General features: G+C 40.0%; 1 protein-coding gene and 2 pseudogenes across 1 annotated transcript in view; all 3 read right to left on the reverse strand.

Moving 5' to 3' along the window:
* MBTPS2 (membrane-bound transcription factor peptidase, site 2) overlaps window positions 1–25827 on the reverse strand; it is a 71770-nt gene that overhangs the window by 19924 nt on the left and 26019 nt on the right. The window contains exons 4-7 of the mRNA XM_006835576.1: window positions 23848–23951; window positions 20200–20327; window positions 5714–5832; window positions 2680–2860 (exon numbers count right to left, since the gene is read on the reverse strand). Coding sequence (XP_006835639.1) covers window positions 2680–2860; window positions 5714–5832; window positions 20200–20327; window positions 23848–23951 — 532 coding nt within the window. The remainder of the gene's footprint in view (window positions 1–2679; window positions 2861–5713; window positions 5833–20199; window positions 20328–23847; window positions 23952–25827) is intronic.
* Window positions 14428–15558, reverse strand: LOC102821224 (annotated as a pseudogene).
* LOC102820838 lies at window positions 19203–19859 on the reverse strand (annotated as a pseudogene).

Consider the following 25827-nt stretch of genomic DNA (forward strand, 5'->3'; position numbering starts at 1 on the left):
CATTCTCTAACTACACCCACAAGAGACAGTTGGTGAGAGCCTAAGAATATATAAACATACAATCATCAGTTAAATTCAAATACAAAAACACCACAATGTCGCATAGACAATGGACAATTTTAGCTCAAAGAAACGAGAGAATGACACACACAAATAACCAAGATGTAGATTTAAGAAATGTTAGTGAGGAAATAAAAGTTAATGGAACTAGCTGAAAAAGAATTCCAAAGAATGATATTTTGGTACCTACAAAAGATTGACAGAAAGATACAAAAAAGCAAGGAAAACATAGAAAACCGTTAGAAGAATTTAGGAAAGCACTTTAAGACCAAACAAAATAAAGGCAAAGCTTGAAATAATGCAAAACCTACACTGAGAAATCCAGAAGATTAATACTAAGATTTTAGATATGGACAATACATTAAAAAGGCAAAGGTGTAGCTTCAAAACAATGGAGCCCAGATTAGTGAACTTAAAGGTAAATCTCTTAATACTAGTAAATTAGAAGAACAATCAGAAAAAAAAGGAAAAAATCCAAAGAAAGCCTAAGAGTTATATGGGATACTATGAAGAGGAATAACAGACCAAGTGATTGGAATTCCAGACCAAGAAGAGACGATAAAAAACATTATGGGAAGAAAACTTCTCTAACATCATGAAAGACAAGAAGATAAGCATACAAGAAGCTGAACAAAATCCAAATAGGATGGATATCAAAAGAAAATCACTAAGACATATCAAACTTTCCAAAACCAAAAAGCCAAGGAAAGAATCCTAAGAGCAGCTTGGGGAAATGCAAAGTTACTAACAAAGGAGAACCAATAAGACTTCTCAGCAGAAACCATGCAGGCAAGAAAATGGGACAGCATATACAAAACTCTGAAAGAAAAAAACCTACCCAACATACACCCAGCAAAGCTGTCCCTCAACTATGATGGTGCAATTAGGACACTTCCAGAAAACAGATTCATGCAATTTGTAATAACCAGATCATCTTTACAAAAAAAATTACTGGAAAAAAAAAAAAAAAAGTTCTCTGGATTGAGAATCAACAACAGTATACAACTAACTACCTGAGATTAACACTTAACACAAATGAAAACACCACCCAGACTCAATCCAGATACAGAGGTAATTAAAGTGAAATACAAAAGAAAACTTATAAAATGGAATATAGGAAACCAGAGATGCCAATTTATAATGAAGTCAAATACAAAGCAGAAAAAAGAATAGTGTCAATACAGAACTTCAAAATGGAGAGGAAGTCAAGTAGGTTTCAAGATAAAATAGGGGAAATTTTTTTTTAATAAATTACAAGTAACCTTAAAGAAAATGAATATACCTTCATATCATAGTAACCGTGCCAAACCCAAGGAGCTGCTGGTGAGTTTGAACTGCCAACCTTGTGGTTCAAACAGACCTTGCGGTTGAGTGCTTATCCTAAAGACCCAAAGCTAAAGAGCCACATCAGTACTCCAGTAAACAGTGTTGTTGTTGCTGTTAAGTGCTGTCGAGTCGGTTCTGACTCATAGTGACCCTGTACAGCATTTCCAAGGAACGGTTGAAGGGCTTGAACTGCTGACCTTGCAGTCCAGTGCATTATTTTGCAGTGCCACACTAGGACTCCAATAAACAATTGGGAGGGTGATATTTCAGAAGAGAAAGAACTCAAAAATAAGTTTGACAGATTCTGAGGAGAAACTTGCTTCACCTGCTACCCAGCAGCCTATATGGCTGCAGGGGTGACTTTAGGATGCCAAGAAAACTTCCTTCAGATGTCTACTACATTAAAGAACTCTCGATTCCAAATGTCTTTGCACAGGCCACCGTCTCCATAGCTAGCATGGGAACCACACAACTATGGGAATCTTTTCTAAATCTCTGGCAGGGTTTGTGCTTGTCACGTTACTTTCTTTTCGTCTTTCCTTACTGTACACCTCTGTTGGATTTGTTGTTGTTGTTAAGTGCCATCGAGTCATATATAAATGCAGAATATATATGCTCTCATTTTATCTAATAGGGCATTAGCTGTCAGTTATTTACCTGCTCTGATATATGCTTAATGCAAAGAACTGCTTCTTGTTACTTAGATTAACACTTTGTTTATTGTATAAAAGCATGATGCTGTTGTTGTCAGGTGCAGTCGAGTCAATTCCGACTCATAGTGACCCTGTGCAGGGTTTCCGAGAAGTGGCTGAGGTTAGTAGTCTAGTGCTTATCCTAGAGTGCCACATCAGGACACCATATAAAAGTATAGATTAATCTAATAGTCGCTATGGGTTGGAATCGACTTGACGGCACTTAACAACAACAACATACAGATGCAAACAAAATTATCATATTAAAGAATATTTAATTACTGGAATTAAGTTTCTTGGTTATCATTAGCTTGAATGCTGACTTTACACAAATTTTTTTGAAAGCAGAAAGAATTCGACTAGAGTACTTAAAGTCAACTGCACTATGAAATTAGCGAAAAGTTCAACGATATATAAAAAGCAAACACACACATTGGTACCCAACTTAACAAGAAGAATATCTACTCATTTGGCCCTATTACTTTACTGATATGCTTTGAACAGATTAGAACAAAATAAATCCAAAGACATGTTCTAAGGAGCAGTGCATGGTAAGCACCGGCGCTCGAAGCTTTAGATTGCATTTAGGAAATATACTCACATCTAACCGGGAAGCTTAACTGCTGTAACGTTGATGCACTTATACAGTAGCCAATCTGGGGCTCATATGCAATGGTATCTAGACATTCATTCCAATCCTGCACATTAGTAACGGGACAATCCTGCAGATGAGTGACAAGGTCTCCCACAAAGAGTCCTCTGGGTCCAATGGCAGGTGAGTCCTTGGGAAGAGGGCAAAAGTAAATTAGATAATTTGTGAAGACAAGTTAGGATTATTCTGACAAATACTAAGGACACGGAGTGAATTAAGTACATTTCAAATAATGCTGAAAATATCAGGTACAATGGCTTTAAATCCATGAAAACACACTTAGAAAATCAACACAACAAAACTCAACAGTTTTGAGTCAAAAATTATTCACACTCCGGTTATGTGTCAAAACACCTGTTCATATCTGATGACAACATTGAGCATGCACGTGAAATGATTCTGTCAAATAGACAAGAGACAGTGGATTATGTGGCAAATCATTTGCAAATCAGCCATGGCCCTGCCTATGAAATCATCCACGACAGACTTGGGTTTCAAAAAGTCTGCACGAGATGGGTACCGAGAGAACTTGCAGAAGAACATAAACAGAAGCTTCTGGATATCTGCAAACAAAATTTGAATGTTACTTGAAGGAAGGAACAAGTTTCTTAAAAAAAAAAGCGTTACTGGTGACGACACATGGACTCATCACTACCAGCTGAGAGCAACAGTAGACTATGGAATGGAAACATCCTCAATCTCCAACCAAGAAAAAGTTCAAAAGTTAACTGATGCTTAGTTTGCTGGACCAGTATTGGAAAACTATCAGGAAATATCAGGGAAAAGGTACAACAATCAACAGTGCTTGTTACAGTGAGATGCTCACTGAAGAGCTGAAGCCTAAACTTCAGATTAACCAAAGAGGACTGCTATCCAAGGGTGTTGTGATCTTGCAATGACAATGCACACCTGCACACCTCTGTCCACACTACTGACATTCTGCAAAAACTTTTTGAGGTGTTAAAAGCATCCTCCCTGTAGTTCTGATCTTACTCCATCAGACTTTCACCTGCTTGATCCCCTGAAAGCAGCCCTTCGAGGATGAATATTCACTCCTGAAGAAGTGAGGACACTCGAAAGCTCAGGCTAAAACATTTTAAAATAAGGGACTATGAAAGCTTGTTGACAGATGCACAAAGTGTAGTGAAAAGCAAGGAGATTATGTTGAAAAAATGGTGCATTTGTGTTTTCTAAAAATTGATTAAAATAAATTCTACAGCCCGAGTGCAGATAATTTTGGACTCACTCTCATACAGCTACTTTTAAAATTCTCTAGAATTTTAGATTTTTGGTAATTGGGAAAAACAAATCTACTTCCTGACCAGGAATATTAAAATGATAACTAAGTTTTCCCCAAACTGGTAATAATTTTTGTGTGTTTATGTGTGTGTGAAAGGAATCATCAGAATGTCCTCTTTCCCATGTCTTCAATGGATAAAAGTATAAGACAATTTAAGGGACATCTAGATCAATTGGCATAACATAATTCATAATTCTACATCATGGTATGATGTAGAATTCATAATTCTACATCTGGGGCTGCTAACTGGAAGGTCAGCAGTTTGGATCTACCAGCCACTCCAGTGGAGAAAGATGAGGCTTTCTGCTCCTGTAAAGATTTAGTCTTGGGAACCCTATACAAGGTCACTACGAGACATAACTGACTCCACAGCACGTAACCACCACAACTAGTGTGGTGAGTAGCGTCTGAGGTCTTAAAAGCTTCCAAACAGCTGCCTAAGATACAACTATTGGTCTCTTCCCATTTGGATCAAAGGAGAGTAAAGAAATTAGTCTATTGGATTAATGATCCATGCAAGTTATTCTAGCCTGAGACCAGAACTACATGGTGCCTGGCTACCATTACTGACCATTCTAACCATGGACACAACAGAGGGTCTTGGACAAAGTGAGAGAAAAATGTAGAACGAAACTCAAATTCCTTAAAAAGACCAGACTTACTGGACTGACAGAGACTGGAGGAACCCCCAGGATTACCTCCCTCAGACACTTCTTTCGCCTGGAACTGAAGTCACTCCTGGGATGAACGTGCCGCCTAGAACAATCAACTCTATAGGACCAAACAGGCAACATTTGCCCAAAAAGAAAAGATGAGAAAGCCAAGAGGAGCAAGGAAACTGGAGGGACGGAAATAAGGAAGGCAGGGCGGAAATGGGGAGAGTGCTGGTACATTACAGGGACAAAAACCAATGTCATGGAACAATTTATGCATGAGTCAGTGAATGGGAAACTAATTTGATGTGCAAACTTTCACCTAAAGTACAATGAAATTTTGTTTTTTAAAAAACAACAACTATAAAACAAGTCCTAATATATATAAAAAAAAGTTCCAAACTTCCAAATATGCAGGTCACACTGTGAGCACAATGAGTCACATAAGCTCACTCAATTGCACAAGCAATTTTCTTCCTGAATAAACGCCTCCATGTCATCACAGTAATTACTGTGTAAGTCAGTGAATACAGAGCGGATGACATTAACATAAACTCCTACATGTTCTGCCTGGCTAGCTCAGGCTTCACCTTTCTTACTTCATCTGTTGTTAAGGGCCATCAAGCCGGTTCCAACTCATAGATGACCCTGTATAGGTTTTCCGAGGCGTAGCTGGTGGGTTTGAACCATCAACCTTGTGGTTAGCAATTCAGTGCTTATCCCACAATGCCACATTCTTAGGAGAACATAAATACATTTGCCCAAAGCAGAGATAAAAACATGAACTGTAAAGGTAAATAGTACATTTTATCAACAAACTTTAAGTAGAAAATTTTAATAACTCTTTGTAATTCAGAACAAAACGAATTCTCCTGGCATTTTGTAAAAGTGAATCATTGTTAGATTTTAAGGAGCATTCTGAATAGGAAGAAAATGTGAAGAAAAAAAAAAAGTTCCTGGCATAATATGCTAAGTATTACATTATACAATCTGGTAAAAAAAATGACCCACATAATCAATCGCTACTTACCTCAGCGACTTCCGTGATAAGCACTCCGACTCCAGTGTAGTAAAATGGCAAGAGAATGACTGGGAGAAGCACAAGGGCTAAAATTCCCAAAAGTGCGAGGACAAAATTATGCCAGATACCTGAAAAGAGAAGTGAGAAAATGAAGCAGTTCAACCTGGGGCAGGAACAATATAGGCATCTGAACTTCCTAAACATCTGGGCATTCTGCTCAATTAGGAAAGTGACCAGAAAGCTTGAAGCTGTGAGACAAACAGGTCTACTTAGTACAGCGGACAGCTGATTAGTTAGAGGTCCCCTTCATTTCAGATACTGAAATATAAAAACAAGTATGCTGACACCACATTGCAAAGATCACAGGCTAATATGGTTTAACAGGAATAGAATTCACCTCTTCTATTTACTACACCCTCTTCAGAAAATATATACATTATCTATTTAAACATCCCTTGTGGTCTTTGGAAGGCACTTCAAAGCTATTCAAATAAAAGTTAAAATGAAGGAAGACTTCCAGCAAAATGACAAACTTGGCACACAGACTACTCAGACCCTCTACAAAAAGAGGAGAGAACAAATGAAGTAGATAAAGATGATAATCCTGGAGACATAAACTTCAGAGAAAAGGATAGAGAAGTGGATTGATATCCACTAGGAGAAGCAGCTGAACAACACAGTGAACAAAGAGACAGAAGGAATGGTGAATTTCAGCTGGCCTGAACTGTTGAACGGAAAACTGATCCGCTCTATAAACCTTCACCCAATTCACAATAACAAGTTTAAAAAATGGTTAAAAAAAAAAAAACACACGCACCAATTTTGTTGTGTTTGGGGAGTAGAAACCCAAGTAGCACTTAGATAAAGAAACTGTTTAAACTTTAATACTTTTAGGGCGAGTCATGTTGGGGGAGAAGTCCTGGTGTGGCACTTTAGGATAAACACTGGACTGCTAACCACAAGGTTGGAGGTTCCAACCCACCAGCTGCTTCTTGGAAACCTACACAAGGTTACTATGAGTCAGAACTGACTCAACGACGGCACTTAAACACAGTTATTGGTGGAACAAATAGAATATGTACCTTACAACAAACCAAAGAGCAACGGCCTCATTCTTAAAAACACATACACACACAAACACACACTATAAAAGCGAACTGCATTCACATAGGAAAACAGGAAAACCAGAAAAGGGAAAACAAGAAAATTAAAACCACTACCTCTGCTATCAATAGCTCACAGAAAAGCACGAGAATCTAGTAGATATTTCAATTTTTGCTTTCTCATATAGCTATAACATTGTAAATAAAACATATCTTATTTTGCCCCTTCTTTTGGTGTTACAGCAGAACTTCCAGAACAATGCTAAATAACTATGATGCCATACCTTTTTTTTGTTTTCATTTAAAAATTAACAGTCAAGCAACAGCAAGGATTTAAATGAAATTGAGGACCAATTTCATTTTGGTTTCTAGCCTCCACAGTGACACTGGGGCTATAGTAGAAAAATCTGGCACTTTATGATCCAGGGTTTAAGAATGTTATCGTGGGTCAGGGGAAAGAAACTCTATGGCAGTGATGAAGGCAGCAATGTAGCTCTACCTGTTTCCTGGGGCCGCCGTATCTGTAACCAATGACCACAGACTGGGTGGCTTAAGACAACAGAAATGTATTCTGTCGCTGTTCTGGAGGCTAGAAGTCTGAAATCAAGGTTTCAGCAAGGCTGGTTCTTTCTGGAAGCTCTGAAGAGGAAACCATTCCATGCCTCTCTCCTAGCTTCTGGTGGCAGCCGGCAATCCTTGGCATTTCTCAACTGACAGCTGCATCACCAGCTCTTGTCTTGTCATCACAGGGCATTCTCTTGCTGTGTCTTCTTATAGATCACTGGACTAGGGCCCATCCTAATCCATTATGACCTCATCTTGGCTTGATTACATCCGCAAAGACTCTATTTCTAAATAGGGCCACATTCACAAGTGTCAGGGGTTAGAATGTGAACACAATCCACAACAGTAGCCATAGACTTGAAGCTCGTGATTACTATTAAGCACTATCTGGTGTGGCGCTGTGGGATAATACGCTGGACTGCAATGTCGGTTTGAACTGCAAGGCCAGCAGTTCAAACTCACCAGCCACTCCTAGGAAACCCTATACAGGATCGTCATGAGTCAGAAGTGATTTGATGGTACTTAACAACAACAATAATCTGGTGTGGCGCTCTAGGATAAGCACTGGACTACTAACCACAAGGTTGGTGGTTCAAACCCACCAGCCACTCACTGGAAACCGTATATAGCATCATTGTAAGTCTGAACCAACTCAATATTCCCTTAACAACAGGGTAAGTACTAAACTCAGCAGTTCAAACCCACCAGGCGCTCCTCAGAAACCCTATTCAGGGTGGCTATGAGTTGGAATCAACTCAACGCCACATAACAACAAGGTTTACCTCAATCAAGCTCCATCTGTTCTCAGTCTACTTCAGAAACAAAAGACAAAATGTAACTATCTCAATTCACCTTTCTAAACACACACAAGTGATTTTCAGGTCACCACCTTAGGAGTCCTGGTGTGGCACTGTGGGTTAATGTGCTAGACTGCAAAGTCGGTTTGAACTGCAAGCTTGGTGGTTCAAGCTCACCAGTTGCTCCTTGGAAACCCTCTAGAGGGTCGCTGTGGGTCAGAACCGCCTTGACGGCACTAAACAACAACAACAATAATCATAGGATAAGCACCAGACTGCAAGGTTGGTTTGAATCACAAGGTCAGCGCTTCAAAATTCACCAGCTGCTCCTTGAAAACCCCATACAGGGTTGCTATGCGTCAGACCCGACAGGAGGGCACTTTACAACAACGACAAAGGTGACTTAAAACTTAAACTAACAACTCTAATAATAATTATTCCTCAAGTCACCCACAGAAGTTACATCTGATAGAACACAAAGCATCATTTCAGAAAGGAGCTAGTTTACTTTAATGGCAGCATCATTGCTACAGCCATTAGTGTTTTTACATCACTCCCAAGTAAACTGACAAGTGGCTCATGTAGAAATGTTTAACTCATGTTTTAAAACAATTATTTAAAAAGACATGCTGACTATATAAAATTCCAACAGCAATGGATGAAGGAATATAAAGTATATCTCATCTTGCCTAAGTACAATTTCTCAACCACCAATCCCAGGACCTCACAGTAAATCTGCTGTTATCAATTTCCTGTTTATCCCTCCAGAATCTTTTCATGCTTATACAGACACGGAGTCCTGATGTGATACTGTACGATAAGCATTGGACTGCTAACCACCAGGTTGGCGGTTCAAACTTACCAGCTGCTCCTCGGAAATCCTATAGTCACAGTGAGTTAGAACTGACTTCATGGCACACAACAACAACAACAACAACACACAAGCATGTATATATGCACCAATACATATGCAATCATCAATTCAAGAATATAAACCAGCAAGTTTCCTAACAACAAAATACTGGTAAAAGGATTTTCAAAATGATTCACTAAAAACAAAATCGCATCACTTAGTAACAGAAGAATGTGCCTAGCATGCAGTGATAGACTGTTATGTTTCTTCGTTGTGTGTCTGTATACACACACACACACACACACACACACACACCCCAAGGGTTTGTAAGCCACAGTCTTCATTAGCATCTTACAGCCTGTCCTATGGGAAGGAAGGCTAGATGAACCCTGTGGTATGCTGGAGCCTGCTCCTATGCATCTCTTCCCAGTTCTTCCTCCAGGGATTGGCCATGGTGAGAGTATTTACACGGGAGAAATCAGCAAACCCTCACATCAGAGCTCCCGAGAGCCAGCTGTCATATAGTTAATAAGCATTCCCCCATACCTGGTCTTCTCTCTTCCTATTATAGTATTGGTCAGGGAGTGGAGGTACAGTAGTAGTACTTCCAATACTACAAGTCTTTGTTGTGTGAGTATGTCCCTCCCATTACAGGGTGTTTAATATTCCTGGCTCCCATCAACTAAATGCCATCAGTACTTTCCAGTCACTGAAGGAACACTCTGCCCTGCTGCAGTGCAGTGAACTGTTTGGTGTGGTTCTTCTAGCCATTGTCTTTGTAATTCCCACCAAGTGACTGGGTAAGACCATGCAGATTGGGTGTATTTCCTTTTTCCCTGATGGATCTGGGTAAGAGAAGGTGAGGGGAAATACTGATTATGTGATTTATCTGTGCGTGACTGTTAACTGGGAAAATTGTGATTGTAAAAACTTAGAACTTAGGACTGGACAATTTTGCCATCCTGCTGGGGAGAAAAACGAGCCATCTAAACAGTCGAGTCCTGGTGTGGCACTGTGGGTTAATGTGTCAGACTGCAAAGTCATTTGAACTGCAAGTCGGCGGTTCAAGCTTACCAGCTGTCCTTGGAAACCCTACACAGGGTCGCTATGAATTAGCACCAACTTGACAACACTTAACAATAACACTTTGCTGATATATTTTAGACACCTTTTCATAATTACACATTAATATCTATTCCATTTCTCATATCAGCTACAGAATTAATCAGTGTGCAGTGGCTCCATACGATAAACATTGGACTATGAACCACAGAGTCTGTGGTTTGAGCCTGCCAATTGCTCCATGAGAGAAAGATGAGGCTTTCTGCTCCTGCAAAGAAAGATTTCAAACCTTGGAAATTCTATACAGGGACAGTATGAGTCGGAACTGACTCAAAGGCACTTAACAACAACAACAGTTCACTACTAACAAGCACTTCAGTTATCACTGTTGGACTCTTTCAAACAATGCAGCAATGAACAGCTTTGGTCATATTGCTTCTCTCTAAATTACTGAGCATCTTTGAAGGTGCGGAAAATTACCTAGAAATGGAAAAGTTGCATCAAAAAACACGTGCACTGAAAATTCAAGTTCTAATGAATTTAAATTAATTTATGTTCTCATAATCGGCATATATGTATGTGCATTTCTCCACTTTGCACAGCACTGGATGTTGTCAATCCCACTGTCTTGGTCTCTATTTAATTATGAGGGTGTTTATTTTCCATGTTTATTCAAAGACTAATTTTATTTTTTTGTCTGACAAGGGCCTATTTCTATCCATTGTATACATCTTTACTCATTTTTTCCACTGAGTTGCCTTTATCTTACAAATTTCTAAGTGCTCAAAATCAAGGGAACTTTAAAAAGCTCATGGAAAATTTTTATTATCTTTTCATTTTATTTTTCCACAAACTATTTGAAGCCCCTTTGTACACTGAAGAATTTGATCTTTTGTGACAGGTATTATAATTTTTCCCCCTCTGGTTTGTTTACTTTGTGGTTTTAATTATATAGACATTTTAAGTATTAGTATGGTCAAAAGTGGCGTGGTGCTGTGAGTTAATGTGCTGCGAACTCGGTTTGAACTGCGCCAGAGGTTCACGCTCACCAGCTGTTCCTCAGAAATCCTATACAGGGTTGCTATGGGTCGGAACTGACTTGACGGCACATAACAACAAATGAAGCTTTTCCCACTTCAAGATTATAAAAGCTAACTGTCTTTTCTTATGCTTTAATATCTTCATTTAAAAATATGAACCCCACTCCTCCTCCCCCAATACAAAAGAAATTATTTGATTCACTGGAGTTTGGTAAAACTAATTTAGGAATAGTGTTACATTTCCCCCCAAGTTGCTAGTCTCAACACAGTTTTGCAAAATAACCCTTCCTCAATGATTAGACTTGTCACTTTATGGTGTGCTCTATTCAGCTTTTCCCCAGTGGGTGTATGGGACAGTTTGCCAGGATGGTCTCGATGCTTGCACCCACATCAGGATGATGCCACACCACAGCCCTGGCTTTTCCCTCGCAGCAAGAGTACAGAAATAAGGTATGAATAAATGTGGGGCATACAGCACCACTGACCCCTCAATTCTCTGGGTGCTCTCCTGTAGCAGGCATGCAGCTGGTACCAGATCGCTCCTCTGGACATAGGATCTACCCCTAATGTCTAGGTGGCAATGAGGGTGGCAGAACACACAATTTCCTTCACCTACCTGATATTTTGTGCATTAATGGTCTGTTCATAAGTACACATATGGAATCCTTGTTACTTTTTTTTTTTTTTCTATAGCAGGGTTTCTCAATAGCAGCACTATTTGGGGTCAGAAAAACCGAAGTCCGGGTGTAACACTGGAGAACAAGCACTCGACTGCTAACCACAAGGTTGGTGGTTCAAACCCATCAGCCACTCCTTAGAAACCCTAAACAGGGTCACTATGATTCGGGAACCACTTGACAGCACTTAACAACAACAGAAACAATTATTATGGGAAGCGCTACGGTTCTATAGGATAAGCATTGGATTGCTAATCACAAGTTTGGCAGTTCAAGCCCACCAGCCACTCCATGGGAGAAAGATGAGGCTTTCTGCTCCCATGAAGAGTTATAGCCTCGGAAATACTATACAGGGTCGTCGCTATGAATGGGAACCGACTAGATGTCACTTAACAACTCTTTATTATGGGGGACTACTGGTAGCGTAGTGATTACGATTCGGGCTGCAAACCTTAAGGTCAGCGGTTCGAAACTACCAGCTGCTCCGCGGGAGAAAGAGGAGGCTTTCTACTCCCGTAAAGATTTACACCCTCAGAAACCCTATACAGGGTTGCTATGGGTTGGAACCGACTCGATGGCACATAACAACAACAACAATTGTATTACGGAGTCCATGTATGGTGCTGCAGAGTCCTGGTGTAGCACTCTGGGTTAATGTGCTGGACTGCAAAGTTGGTTTGAACTACGAGGTTGGCAGTTCAAGCTCATCAGCTGCTCCTTGGAAACCGTGTACAGGATCACTATGGGTTGTAACTGACTCGACAACACTATGGGTTGTAATTAACAACAGGATAATGTGTTGGACTGCCAGGTCGATCTGAACCACTAGCCACTTCAAGGAAACCCTATACAGGGTCGCTGATTCAGAACCAACTCAACAGCATTTAACAACAACACTGTATTATAAGGAGCCCTGGCAACGCAGTGGGTTACGAGTTTGGCTGCTAACCACCAAGGCCAGCAGTTTAAATTTGTCAGTCGCATCACAGGAGAAAGATGAACCTTTCTGTTCCCGTAAAGATTTACAGCCTCAGAAACCCTATACAGGGTGGCTATGAATTGGAACCGACTCCATGGCACACCACCACCACCACTACTACCACTATATTATCAGGAGCCCTGGTCAAGTAGTGGGTTACAAGTTGGGCTGCTAATTGCAAGGTGAGCAGTTTAAATCTACCAGTCACTCAGAGGGAGAAAGATCAGGCTTTCTGCTCCCGTAAAGATTTACAGCCTCAGAAACCCTATAGAGGGTCTCTATGAGTTGGAACCAGCTCGCCGGCACACAACCAACAGCCATCACCTTTGTATTGTAGGGTGTTTATCAACATCCCTGGACTCCTGGTGTGCTGCTATAGGTTCAGCACTGGACTGCAAACCACAAGGTCAGTAGTTCAAACCCACCAGCTGCTCCTCAGAACCCCTATACAGGGTCGTTTGAGTGAGAACCCAGTCCACAGCCTTAGTAACAACATCAGCATCTCTAGCATAGAAGATTACAAGCTGGGCTGCTAATCACAAGGTTAGCAGTAGTTTGAACCTACCAGCCACTCCACAGGAGAAAGATGAGGCTTTCTGCTCCCGTAAGATTGATAGCCTGGCAAAGCTTTACAGCGCCGCTGTGAATCAGAACCAACTCCACGGCACACCAGCATGACCACCAGGAGAGCTGACCTTTACTCACCAGAATCAAGCAGCACCCTCCTTCCTTCTCTATTTAGTACTTAGCTATGGTATTTATAGAAACAAGCTGTTTGTACTCTTTAAAACCAAAATTTTATTGTTGGGTTTTTCTAGTACAGGAATACACATACAAGGGTTCAAAAGTCAATGCCTGTACAATATCCTCAACAACTGACTATCACTCTCCATAACTGGATAAGCAAAGAAATTACACACTGGAGAAACAACTTCATATTTTCTCTAAAATAAAACTATTAAAATAGGTTTAAATTGACTATAAAGTCACATCTAGTAGTCAATACTACATCATTCAATACAGCGAAATGCTAGTTATGTAAAATGTATTAACATCAGAGACTGTAAACAAAATTAAACAGCAAAGAAACCCTACAAAACTTTTACTTTATGCATGCCTATAATTGTCCTATTCATTTAAAGTAACTTTAGTGCAAGCAAAGTTATCAAACTCCAGAAAGCCAGAGAATTATCCACAAAAGTATCAACATGTAGAAACCACAAACTGTTCAAAAACTGTAAACAACCATGAGCTTCATATTTCTATGAAAGTGAAAAGTCCCTTTTTTTTCTTTTTTTTTAGCACAGTTGTATAAAGACGTTTTGCAGTGAATAGTTGTTATTCTTTATGGGACCAAACTTTACAAAAACACTGAACTTTCAAAATGTCATTACAGAACCAGATAAAGCATCTTGGCAATCCTATTTTATAGCCTTGCTATATAACCTTATAACATATTGCTATAACAACACTAAAACAAAGCCTCTTATTTTTACTGCCTTATCAAAACATTAACATTAAACGTGATGGATTAATTTCTTAAATTCGTTCTTAGAAAAATATACCAAGTGGAGGCACATTTACTTTCTTTCCATTACACTCCCAGAAGATGTTTCCCGGGGCTTGAGAAGTGTGTTCTCTCTTCTTGTCACTGGTTGTTTTTGTTCTTGGCGTGCGTTAGGATATGCGATTTCAGATTGGTTGACTGAGCAAACGTCTTACTACAGCCATCATAGGGGCACACGTAGGGCCTGTCTCCAGTATGGATTCGCACATGTGTGCGCAAATTAAAGTCCAGTGAAAAGCGTTTTCCGCACCCTTCAAATATGCACTGAAAAGGCTTCTCTCCAGTATGGACCAGCTGGTGCCGTTTGAGTTTTGAGCTCTCGACAAAAGCCTTGCCGCATTCTGCACAGACGTGAACTCTAGGCCCGTGGGTGTGTAGGTGCTTTCTCATGGCAGGGTTATCCCGGAACATCTTTCCGCAGCCTTTATGAGAGCAAGCGATTGTTCTGGGATAACTGTCTTTCACTTTTGGCTTCATTCGAATAAATTCTGCCAGTTGTTTGGGATCCGAGAGGTCCACGCCAGGTAGTCCTTCAGGAGGAAGTTTCTTCCCAGTCAAGTACTCCGAATAATCAGGAGGTGAATTCCTCCCAGTCTGTCCGCCAGTCTCTGTCTCCTGGTTCTTTTGTTCATTTGAGGGACACTTGGGGACGGCGAATTCAACTTCTGGAGTGCTGACCTGCACCTGCTTCGGCTCCCACTTACTGCTATCCAGTTCGGCGCCGCTGCCATCTGCTGCAGCAGCCTCGCTGCTGGGCTGACTCTGGCCACAGTGCTCTTCGCTGTCGGGGTGCTGATTGTCAGGATTGTCAGCAGACGATGACGAGGAGTCTGGCAAGGTCACCAATAGTGGACCTTCGTCGACTCCCTCGCCAAACGACAGGAGGACCTGGTCTTCGAAGTCATTGCTGATGTGTAGGTTTTCGGAATCGTAGTAACCCACCACCTCCTCTTGGGTCTGCACCATGATTATTTCTTGGTTGTGATCCCCCTGACTCGGGTTGATGGTCATAAGCGGCTGCAGCGCGATCAGCGGCGAGTGATTGTGGCCTCCGTGGATCCAATTGCCGCTTAAATCTCCACAGCCTTCAAGGATTTCTATAGGAAACATATCCAAAGGAATGGCGCCAACATCAATCTGGTGCACTTCCACCAGGTCGGTCGGCATCTCCATATCGTCGGTAGGGTTGTAGACAGAGTCCTCTGAAGCCATGGTGAAAGCTCTGCAAAGGTCTGGTACACTGACTGCAAGCGAAAAACTGCAAAGTCCAGAGAGCCAGCCGAGACAAAGGACCGAGCACCTGAGGAAAGCGCACGAGCGGCAGCTACGGAAGACGCTTCCGGGTAGTCTATACAAGGGCTTCTGGGTACTCAAAAGTTTTTTCTTGGCAAACTGCGCAGGCGTAAACTATACCCATATCCACGTGCTTACTTGGGGGTGCTCTGACCTTCTCTGCCCGCCCACAGCTACTACTGTCTTATGAATATTAATTTTGTAACCCGGCTCTCTGGGAGCCCTGGGAGCGTGGGGGGTTGCGCATTGGGCTGCTGAACGCAAAGTCAGCAGCTGGAGTTCCCAGGTGCTCTTCGGGAGACCGATAGGCTGTCTGCTCCCGTAAAGATTTATAGCCAATTACGCCACCGCACACGCCCATCACCAACCAGGTTCTGGACTGAATTTTTGTTCTCTCATTTCAGTTTTGTATATTATTCTCTGCCCAAGGTATATAACAGTATTGTTATAGGGTTTCCAAGGAGCAACTGGTGAGTTTGAACCACCGACTTATCAACTTAATTCAAAACCAAAATTGTGGAGTTACCTTTAAAATAATTATAATGAAAGAACCTGATTGGGATAATGTCAGAAGTTATACTGAAAGAAAAATTCACTGCTGCAGTCGGTTATTGTGAAATAAAATTTGAAAATAAATTAATTAAACATTCAGTTTAAGTGAGAAAAGGACTAAAAGACTAAAGGAATAAGTAGTTATAAAGATGTAGACATAAATAATAAATTTAAAAAATAAAAATAGAACTGTTAAATCTAAGAATTAGTTCTTTCAGAAAAAGGAGTAGTTGAAAAAAGGGAAAAAGAATCTATAGACAGGATTAAGTCAGGTTAGAGGATGACAAAACAATTGTAGAGAATACTTGGTTTGTCTTTGGAAAAAAATTTTTTGAACCAGGAGCTCTGGTAGCGTAGTGGTTACGAATGGGGCTGTGAACTGCCAGCTGTTCTGCGGGAGAAAGATGAGGCGTTCTGCTCCAGTAAAGATTTACAGTCTTAACAACACTTAACAACAAAAGAGCTCTGACAGTGCAGTGGATTACATGCTGGGCTACTAACCACAAGGTCAGCAATTCAAAGTTACCACATGTTCCATGGGAGAAAGAGGAGGCTTTCTGCTCCCATAAAGATTTACAGCCTTGGAAGCCCTATAGAGGGTTGCTATGAGTCAGAATCGACTCCACAGCACATAACCACCAAGTCTGATTAAGATAAATTTCTGAATTTTCAGGTAGTTTGTCCTTGGGGTCTAACTTTAGAGGATTTATTGAGGCTTTTTCTTTGTGGATTAATAAATGGTCAGTTTGGGTAAGTTCCGTAAGTATTGGAGAAGACGTTGTCTTCTGTGTTCAGGGTATATAATTTGACATATCTAATTCAAGGTCGGTTTTGAACTACAAGGTTGGTGGTTCAAATCCACCAGCCGCTCCTAGGAAACCCTATACAGGGTCACTATGAGTCAGAGCTGACTTACCAGCAAAAAAATTGATCTTTACATTACTAATTAGAACTTTTAGGAGTCCTGGTAACATAATGGGTTATGAATTGGGCTGCTAACAGCAAGGTCAGTTCAAATCTACCAGCTGTTCCATGGGAGAACGATGAGGCATTCCTGTTCCCATAAATATTTACAGCCTCAGAAATCCTATACAGGGTTACTATGAGTCGGAACCGACTCGACACACAACTACCACCACCAATTATACCTTCTGTAGCCTGAATTCTTCAAACTCACTTGTTATCTTGTTGAGAGAGGAGTCTCCTTTATTACATTTCTGTTTCTCCTTTTACTTTGCCTAGTTTTGTAAGTTTTGATGATTTGTTATTTTCATTGTGGGTTATAATTATTATTAAGTAGCCCCTCATGTCTAATTAATTGAATGCTTTGTGGCACTGTATGATAATGTGCTGGACCGCCAGGTCGGTCTGAACTACAAGGTCAGCGGTACAACTCACCAGCCGCTCCTTGGAAACCCTTTACAGGGTTGTTATAAGTCGGAACCGACTTGATGGCACTTAACAGCAGTAAGTCGTATTTTCTGTTCACATCTGCTTGGTAAATTCTGCTCATTTTACTTTCAATCTTTGTGAATAGTTTTTTTAATCAATTTCTTTTACATATCACAAGTTTTATATAATTCAAACTAAGAGTATTTTTAACAGGCAAGTTTATTCCATTTACCCTGGCAAAATAAATGTGTTCTGATCTTGTTTATTTATCTTATTTTATTAAGTCTGTTTTCTTTAGTATGTGTGTTTTAGGCTTTCACTACAATAGCTTGAAAGGTTTATCAGATGGTTTTAGATATTACAGTGTTAACACTTACAATTTTAATGATAAGACTCAAATCTCCATTTCTTGATTTATCAACTTCAGATAAAATTTTTCTCTCCACAATGCTGTTAAGTGCCTTTGAGTTAGTTCTGATTCATAGCGAACCTATATTGTGTTTCCAAGGCTTCAAATCTTCAAAAGCCTCATCTTTTTTTCAAGGAGCTTGTTATTCTTCAAGGTAGCATAATATTCCATTGTGTGTATGTACCAGTTTGTTTATCCATTCTTCAGTTGATGGGCATTTTGGTTGTCTCCCATCTTTTTGCTATTGTAAATAGTGCTGCTATGAACATGTGCATATATCTACTCGTGTTATGGCTCATATTTCTTGTGGGTAAATACCAAGCAGAGAAATTGCTGGATTATAAGGTATTTCTATTTCCAACCTTCCGACAAAGTGCCATATTGCTTTCCAGAGAGGTTGAACCATTTTGCAATCCCACCAGCAATGTAGGAGTGTCCCAGTCTCTCCACATCCTCACCAGCATTTATTGTCCTCTACTTTTTTGATCTTTGCTGTTATTGCTGGTGTGAGATGATATCTCATTGTTGTTTTGATTTGCATCTCTCTAATGGCTAGTGATCGTGAAATTTCTTCATATGTTTGTTGGCTGCTTGGATCTCCTCCTTGGTGAAGTGTCTGTTCATGTCCTGTGCCCATTTTTTAATTGGGTTATTTGTCTTTTTCTTGTAGAGGTGTTGTAGTTTCCTATACATTTTAGAAATAAGTACCTTGTCTGGTGTGTCCTTGCAAAAAATTTTTCCCATTCTGTGTGTTCCCATTTTACTCTTCTGGTGAAGTCTTTTGATGCACATAAGTTTTTAATTTTTAGTATGTCCCAATCATCAATTTTGTCTACTTTTGTTTGTGTAGTTTTGAAAATGTTTGGTAGTCTGTGTATTCCCTGAATTAGTGCCCTCACGTTTGTCCTGATTTTTTCATTGATGGCCTTCATAATTCTGGGATTCACATTTAGGTCCTTAATCCATGTTGGGTTGGTTTTTGTAAGGTGTGAGGTAAAGGACTTGTTTCAGTCTTTTGCACATCACTTTCCAGTTCTGCCAGCACCATCTGTTGAAGAGACTATCCCCTCCTCTCTCATTCTTTCTTTTTTTTTTTTTTTTAGGGTTGGAAGCTGACTTTTAATAAGAAAGCACATTGGGGATAGGCCAGAAGGGGTGGAGCTGGACTGTCTGGTGTGGGGCGGCAGTGGTGCTGGGAAGGTCAGGATGGCTACACCAACTGCTGCTGCTGCTGCTGCTTCTAGGTGGGTGCCTTGTTGGCAAGGTCCTGAGTCTTTTCTGTAGCTGCCAGTGCCGTCTCCTTTGCCTTTTCCTTGGCTTCCTTGGCAGTTTCAACAAGTGTTTTAGAAGGGGCCTCACTTTGCAGCTTGGCCAAAATATATTCAAACCCCTTCATAGTCTTGGTCACATTGCTTTTAAACCAGGCCAGACCAAATTCCTGGACAGCTCTGGAGATGCCAACAAGCTTGAGGAGGCCCAGGCTTCCCAGTGAATTTCGATCTAGCAGCAGTTATCCGTTCACACAGTAAACGCAACATTCCTCCACCCAGCCATCAGCTGGGCATGGTTGATGTTCCAAGTGAAGGTGGTCATGGTCTGATTTTGTGGGGACACAATAGAGTCCTCCAGGATGTACACCGAGTGAGCAACATTGGCAGGAAACAGTCGCTCGGCCCAGCAGGGCATCCTGTTGGTCCTGGTCAGGAGTCGCCTGGACAGGAGCTTCTGGTCAGGGGTCACCTCCCGGTGTACTATGTCCTCTGTCAAGTCGTTTGCTGTAAGGGTTCGGATACTGCTGCCAGAAGGCGGCGAACACTTGGTCCCAGGAACTCTGGAGCACGCTCTGGCCCAGGAAATACTTCACCATTGTCCTAGCCAGTGTGGGCTCAGCACTCGCGCAGCATTAGGGGTGCGGAGCCCGGGGGCACGTGGAGGCCCAGGATCGCAGCGCGTCCAAGCAGCCACTGCGGCCATGAGGAGTAGTCAGGGCACACCTCTCAGTCTTTCTTATACTTGTATTGTTTTTAGTAGGTTAGGTCTTAGAGAAGAAAATGGAATATAAGTTTCTTATCCAGCTTTTTTTGACTGGTAGTCTTCTAAATTGAATTCATTGAGCAATAGATAACATGTTGAAATTTGTGTGCTTCCCATAAAACATTAATAATATACAGATAAATATTTTTTTAAAAAAATTTTAAGTCTGTTACCTGCGCAAAATATCCTTAGCTGCTGGACTGGTGATATAAGTTGCAAATGAGTGGTGAACAGATCAACAAATGCTCCAGGATAAATAATGAAGAGAAAAATCCCAAAGCCATTAAATCGGACTTGTTCCCTAAGAAATCACATAAGAAAAATGAACTTACTAATGCTATTACATTTGCCAAATTAATAATGTAGATAATCTTAAGACTTCTTATTATAATTCAATTTCTATCATAAATAACAAAAACTCTTTCTGGATATCCTTCCCTCCCAATTATACTTCTGCATAATCGCAATTTTATAATAGTAAACAGATTTCCTTATCTGTGAAATTGAATTCTATAAAACAAGGCATTTCAAATAGACCTACAACTTCAAAACTTTTAGAAATCAATATGCTGAACAAATACACTTGAAAACTAATCACATATATAAAGGGGTGATAAATATTTCTATAAGAAACTATGAAAAATGTTGATGGCTTACTCTAATTATTTTCAGAGGACACAGTATAATATATAGTTCAAGAAAATTACCTAGATATGTACAGTACCTTACCAAGAGCCAAACCCAACCCACTGCCATCGAGTTGATTCCACCTCAGACTGACCTCACATGAGCAAGTAGAACTGCTTCTTAGGGTTTCTGAAACAAAATCTTTACAAGACCAGAGAGCCTCATCATTTCCCCCTTGGTGCAAATGGTGGGTCTGAACCACCAACCGTGCAGTTAGCAGCCCAATGTTTAAACAAACATGCCACCAGGCCTCTGTAGCTATTATAAATAATGGGGGAGGTTTATCTAAGTATATTCCTACTGAGCGAACACTAAAATAAGTGCATTAAAAATCCATAATGCTTAGATTCTCCTTAAGAGATTAAAAACAATTCATTAATAGTGTCATATCAATTCATTCTCTAAAAATAGTTTCATAAATAAGACCAAATAGCTACTCAAAAAAAGTATCTCTATAATATACTGTGCTGTCACTTCATAGTAAATATGTAAGACAATTATAAAATTAACTTTTCTTGGCAGTTGGGATTTCATAAAAAATTAACTAGATTATTTCACAAACATATTCTGAATAAAGCCAAGGTGAAAAGAATTTTTTAAAAAAGGAGATGCCCACTTAAACCACGACTGCACACACCTGTTTAGCAATATATGTTCTGTCAAGATTAGGAATTATTGCTAGTCAATAGAGTCTTGTTCATAAGCAACTGGAACGTGATTAAATGTTCTCCTTTAAAACAGCTGTTTTTAACCTTTTAACTGCTCCACACACCCGAAGGATAGAACACATTCCTAGCATTACACTTGCTCATTATGGCAGTAGTTATTACTGGAGGCCAAGGGAGTTGGGATTCAACCTTTCCCTCATAACTAATTTAGATTTAAATACTCAGGTACAACTACAGTTTGAGGTAGTCAAGACCAAGGACACGATACTCTGAAGCAAGTTCCAAGTTTCCTCCTCCTCTTATCTTTTATTTGGATTTCTAGTTCAGCCATGACATGTGTTGACAAATCAGGACTTTCAACTGTCTAGCTGTGGCCAGGCAAGGGAATGAGCAGAAGCAGAAAAGCATTTCAGTTGATCAGCCAAAGAGAATATTCCGAAGGCTGGGGGGTGGGCTTTGAGTACAGTGGCTATCATTCTGACCCAATGATAAAGTTTTAGGATTAGATGAAAATTTAGGAAGCACCACGAGATTACAACCATGCTGGCAAAAGGCAAAGAATAGAACGTCCCAGATTATAGATGATGCACGTAGTTACTGAACATATTCAAGATATGGAGTTAGAAAACCAAAAGGGAAGAACATGCTCAGTATTTTTCAAACTGGAAGAACTGAAGAAAAAATTCAAGCCTTGACTTGAAATATTGAAGGACTCTATGGGCAAAATGTTTAATGATGCAGAAAGCATCAACAGAAGATGGAAAGCATACACTGAGTCACTATACTTAAAAGAAATGGTTGATGTTCAACCATTTCAAGAGGTAGTGTATCACCGAGATCCAATGGTACTAAAAGAAGAAATTCAAGATGAATTGAAGGCACTGGCAAAAACCAAGGCTGCAGGAAATGACAGAATGCAAATTGAAATCTTTTGACAAACTGATGCTGTGCTGGATACACTCACTCATCTATGTCAAGCAATTTGGAAGACAGCTACCTGGCCAACTGATGAGAGGAAATCCATACTTGTGCCTATTCCAAAGAGAGATAACATAACAGAATGCAGAAATCAGTGAAAAATATCATTAATATCACATGCAAGTAAAATTTGCTGAAGAGAATTCAAAAATGGTTGCAACAGTACATCTACAGGGAACTGCCAGAAATTCAAATGAGATTCAGAAGATGATGTGGAACTAGGGATATCATTGATGACATCAGGTGGTTCTTGGCTGAAAACACCAGAAAAATGTTTACTTGTGTTTTATTGACCATGCAAGGGCTTTTGACTATGTGGATCATGACAAACTATGGATAGCATTGTGAAGAATGGGTATTCTAGAACACTTAATTGTGCTTATGATAAATATGTACATAGCCCAACTTGTTAGAAGAGAGCAAGTGGGTACTGAATGGTTTAAAATCTGGAAAGTTGTGTGCCAGGGTTATATCTTTTCACCATACTCATTCAATCTGCATGCTAAGTAAATAATCTGAGAAACTGGATTATATGAAGAAGAACATGACATTGGGATTAGAGGAAGAATCATTAACAACCTGTGATATGCAGATGATACACTTTTGCTTGATGAAAGTGAAGAGAACTTAAAAGTTCTTACTGATGAAAATGAGAGACCACAGCCTTCAGTATAAATTTCACCTCAATGTGACGAAAACAAAATCCTCACAACTGGACCAATAAATAACATCATAATAAATGGAGAAAAGATTGACATTGTCAAAGACTTCATTTTTCTTGGATCTACTTACTACCAATACTCATGGAAACAGCAGTCAAAAAAAATCAAAGGACATATTGCATTACAAATCTGGTGCAAAAAAGCTCTTCGAAGTGTTAAAGAGCAAAGATGTTACTTTGAGGAGTAAAATGCCTGCCTCAGGTTATGGCATTTTCAGGGCAATGAATTGTGGTATTGTAGAAGAATATTGAAAGTACCATGGACTACAGGAAGAACAAACAAATCTACGTTAGAAGGAGTATAGCCTGAGTACTCAGAATGGTGAAATTTCATCTTTCATACGTCAGACATGTTATCAGGAGGGAACAGTCCCTAGAGAAAGACATCATATTTGGTAAAGTGGAGGGTCAGCAAAAAAGAGGAAGACCTCCAATGCGCTGGACTGACACAGGCAGCAGCAAGGCTCAACTATAACAACTGTGAGGATGGCACAGGACTGGGCAGTGTTTCATTCTGCAGAGGGTTGCTATGAGTCAGAACTGACTTGATGGCACCTAACAACTGAACATAATCATTAACATATTAATTTTCTCTATAAAAGATAAGGTATATCAAAGTAACAGTGGTTTATATGCAATGGGCAGTCTACACAAAGGAAAAATACTGACAGCAAATGTAGTATCAAATGCACCAAATCTCAGTAATCAATCCTCTTAAACGAAAAGTTTCTTTCATGTGGTAGAAAGACAAAGGGAAATATCATTACCTAATAGCTGCTATCCCATGTCCAATTTCATGTACAACACCACTAATGAGGACTGCAGCGAAGAAATAGGTCAGTTGGTTGACGGGTAAATTTATACCAGGAACCTGTTTAGAGACACAATAATAAATACACACTTGAACACCAAGAGATTACAATGCTCACTCTGTATTAAGGCATAAACCTCCAAGTTGAATGTTCTAGAAATATCAGTGGTTCAGCTCTCAAATTCTAATATAATAAAAAGCACAAATGAGAAGTTTTTGAAGGAGGAAGGCAGAATGGGAAATACCAGGTTAAAAAGTTGAACTCATTCCTGGGCAGGCAAAGTGCAGTGCCCAGGAATGAGGAGTGACAGTGAAAGGGTCAGCAGCTGATCTGTCTTCAAGGGTTGGATGCCAGATTTGAAGATTCTTATTCAAAATTCCTCATCCTTCCTTTGAATTGTTACTGCAAGATTCCAAGTACCTATGCTAAATAATGCAGGATGCTCCCTGGCTCAACCAATGAGTTTCAGTGTAATATTCTCAAGTTACACTCATATTTGAGTTGGTAATTAAAACGAAGACAATCAAATGCCTTACTGATGTAGGAGCATCATGTTCTCAATTTCTTCTGTTTCATTAGTTTGTCTGTTAATCAGAAAAAGAGTATCAAGGAGCTACATAAACATCATATTGAAATCGGAATTTCAGGCTTGAAAGTAACACAGACATGTGAAGAATGTCTGAAGTGGTGTTGCTTTGTAATCACGTGCTCCTAAAATGTTGTGCATTAATATAACATTACATACCCAAGGGAAGTTTGCTACTCTAAGGGCTGCACTGTATTTTTCCCCCCTGGGGGCAAAGGTAATAGCCAAAAATCCTTCTGCAAGATAGACACTCACTCCTGAATTATGTCAACTTTTAAACAGAGATTCAAACAAGAGTAAACCAGGTATCTTGAATCCAAATTACATCTATTCCAAGGAATTGGGACCCAAAAGGTATCTTATCCTTCTGGAGCAAATTCCTTCCTTCTTCTATTAATCATGGTTACTTTATTATAAAATACATTTAATGCAGGAAAACTGGAATACTCAAAAGAAAACTAAAAGTCTATAACCCTGCTCCCAAAGCACAAAACAAAAACCTTGTCAGTGTTTTCCTGTATGTCCTTCTAGTCTTTTCGTGTACACAGTTGTGCTGTCAAAAGGCCCAGTGGGTGAGCGGGGGCAGTGTGCTCAGTCCTTTGTGGTATACTGTGCTTCTTTCTTAGGATTTGGCAGCAGCTCTCTGTAAGTCTTTTCTGATTTTATAGGAAGTGAGGCCTTAAAGCCCACCCGTTTGGAGCATGCTCTTCAGTACCCCAGCGGGTCCTTGCAGCATCAAAAGTGGGAGGACAGGCAAGGGGCTGGGATGGAGCCCAGCCTAGCCTCACTTTTGACCATTTGCAGTTTTTTGTAAGTTGTCTATTCAAGACTTAGCTAGTTTTTCCCACTACAGTGTTAACCGTTTTCTTGCTGATCAGTCCTCTGTAATGCATGCTGTTGTTGTTGTTAAGTGCCATCAAGTCAGTTCCGACCCATAGTGACCCTGTACAGGGCTTCCGAGGCTATAAATCTTTACGGGAGCAGAACGCCTCAACTTTCTCCGGCGGAGCAGCTGGTAGTTTCCAACTGCTGACCTTGTGGTTCACAGCCTGATTGATATTATCCACTTTGTTTGTCTTTTACTTTTATTGTGCTTTTGTTTACTTTTTTGATATATAAAATTTTGTATATATTCAAATCTATCAATTTTCATGGTTTCTGCCCTCATGGTTTCTATATGCGGGGGCTTCAAAAAGTTCATGGAAAAAATGGAATCTAAGATTTTGGGATTTATCTATGAACTTTTTGACAGTAACCTGATTTTGTGTCTTTTTTTTTACTTTAAAGCTCTTTTATGATTTCATGCTTCATATCTAATTCAGTTGGAATTTATTTTTGTGCAGAACAGA

This window comes from Chrysochloris asiatica, unplaced genomic scaffold (genome assembly GCF_000296735.1).
Source record: "Chrysochloris asiatica unplaced genomic scaffold, ChrAsi1.0 scaffold00018, whole genome shotgun sequence".
NCBI classification, from domain to species: Eukaryota; Metazoa; Chordata; class Mammalia; order Afrosoricida; family Chrysochloridae; genus Chrysochloris; species Chrysochloris asiatica.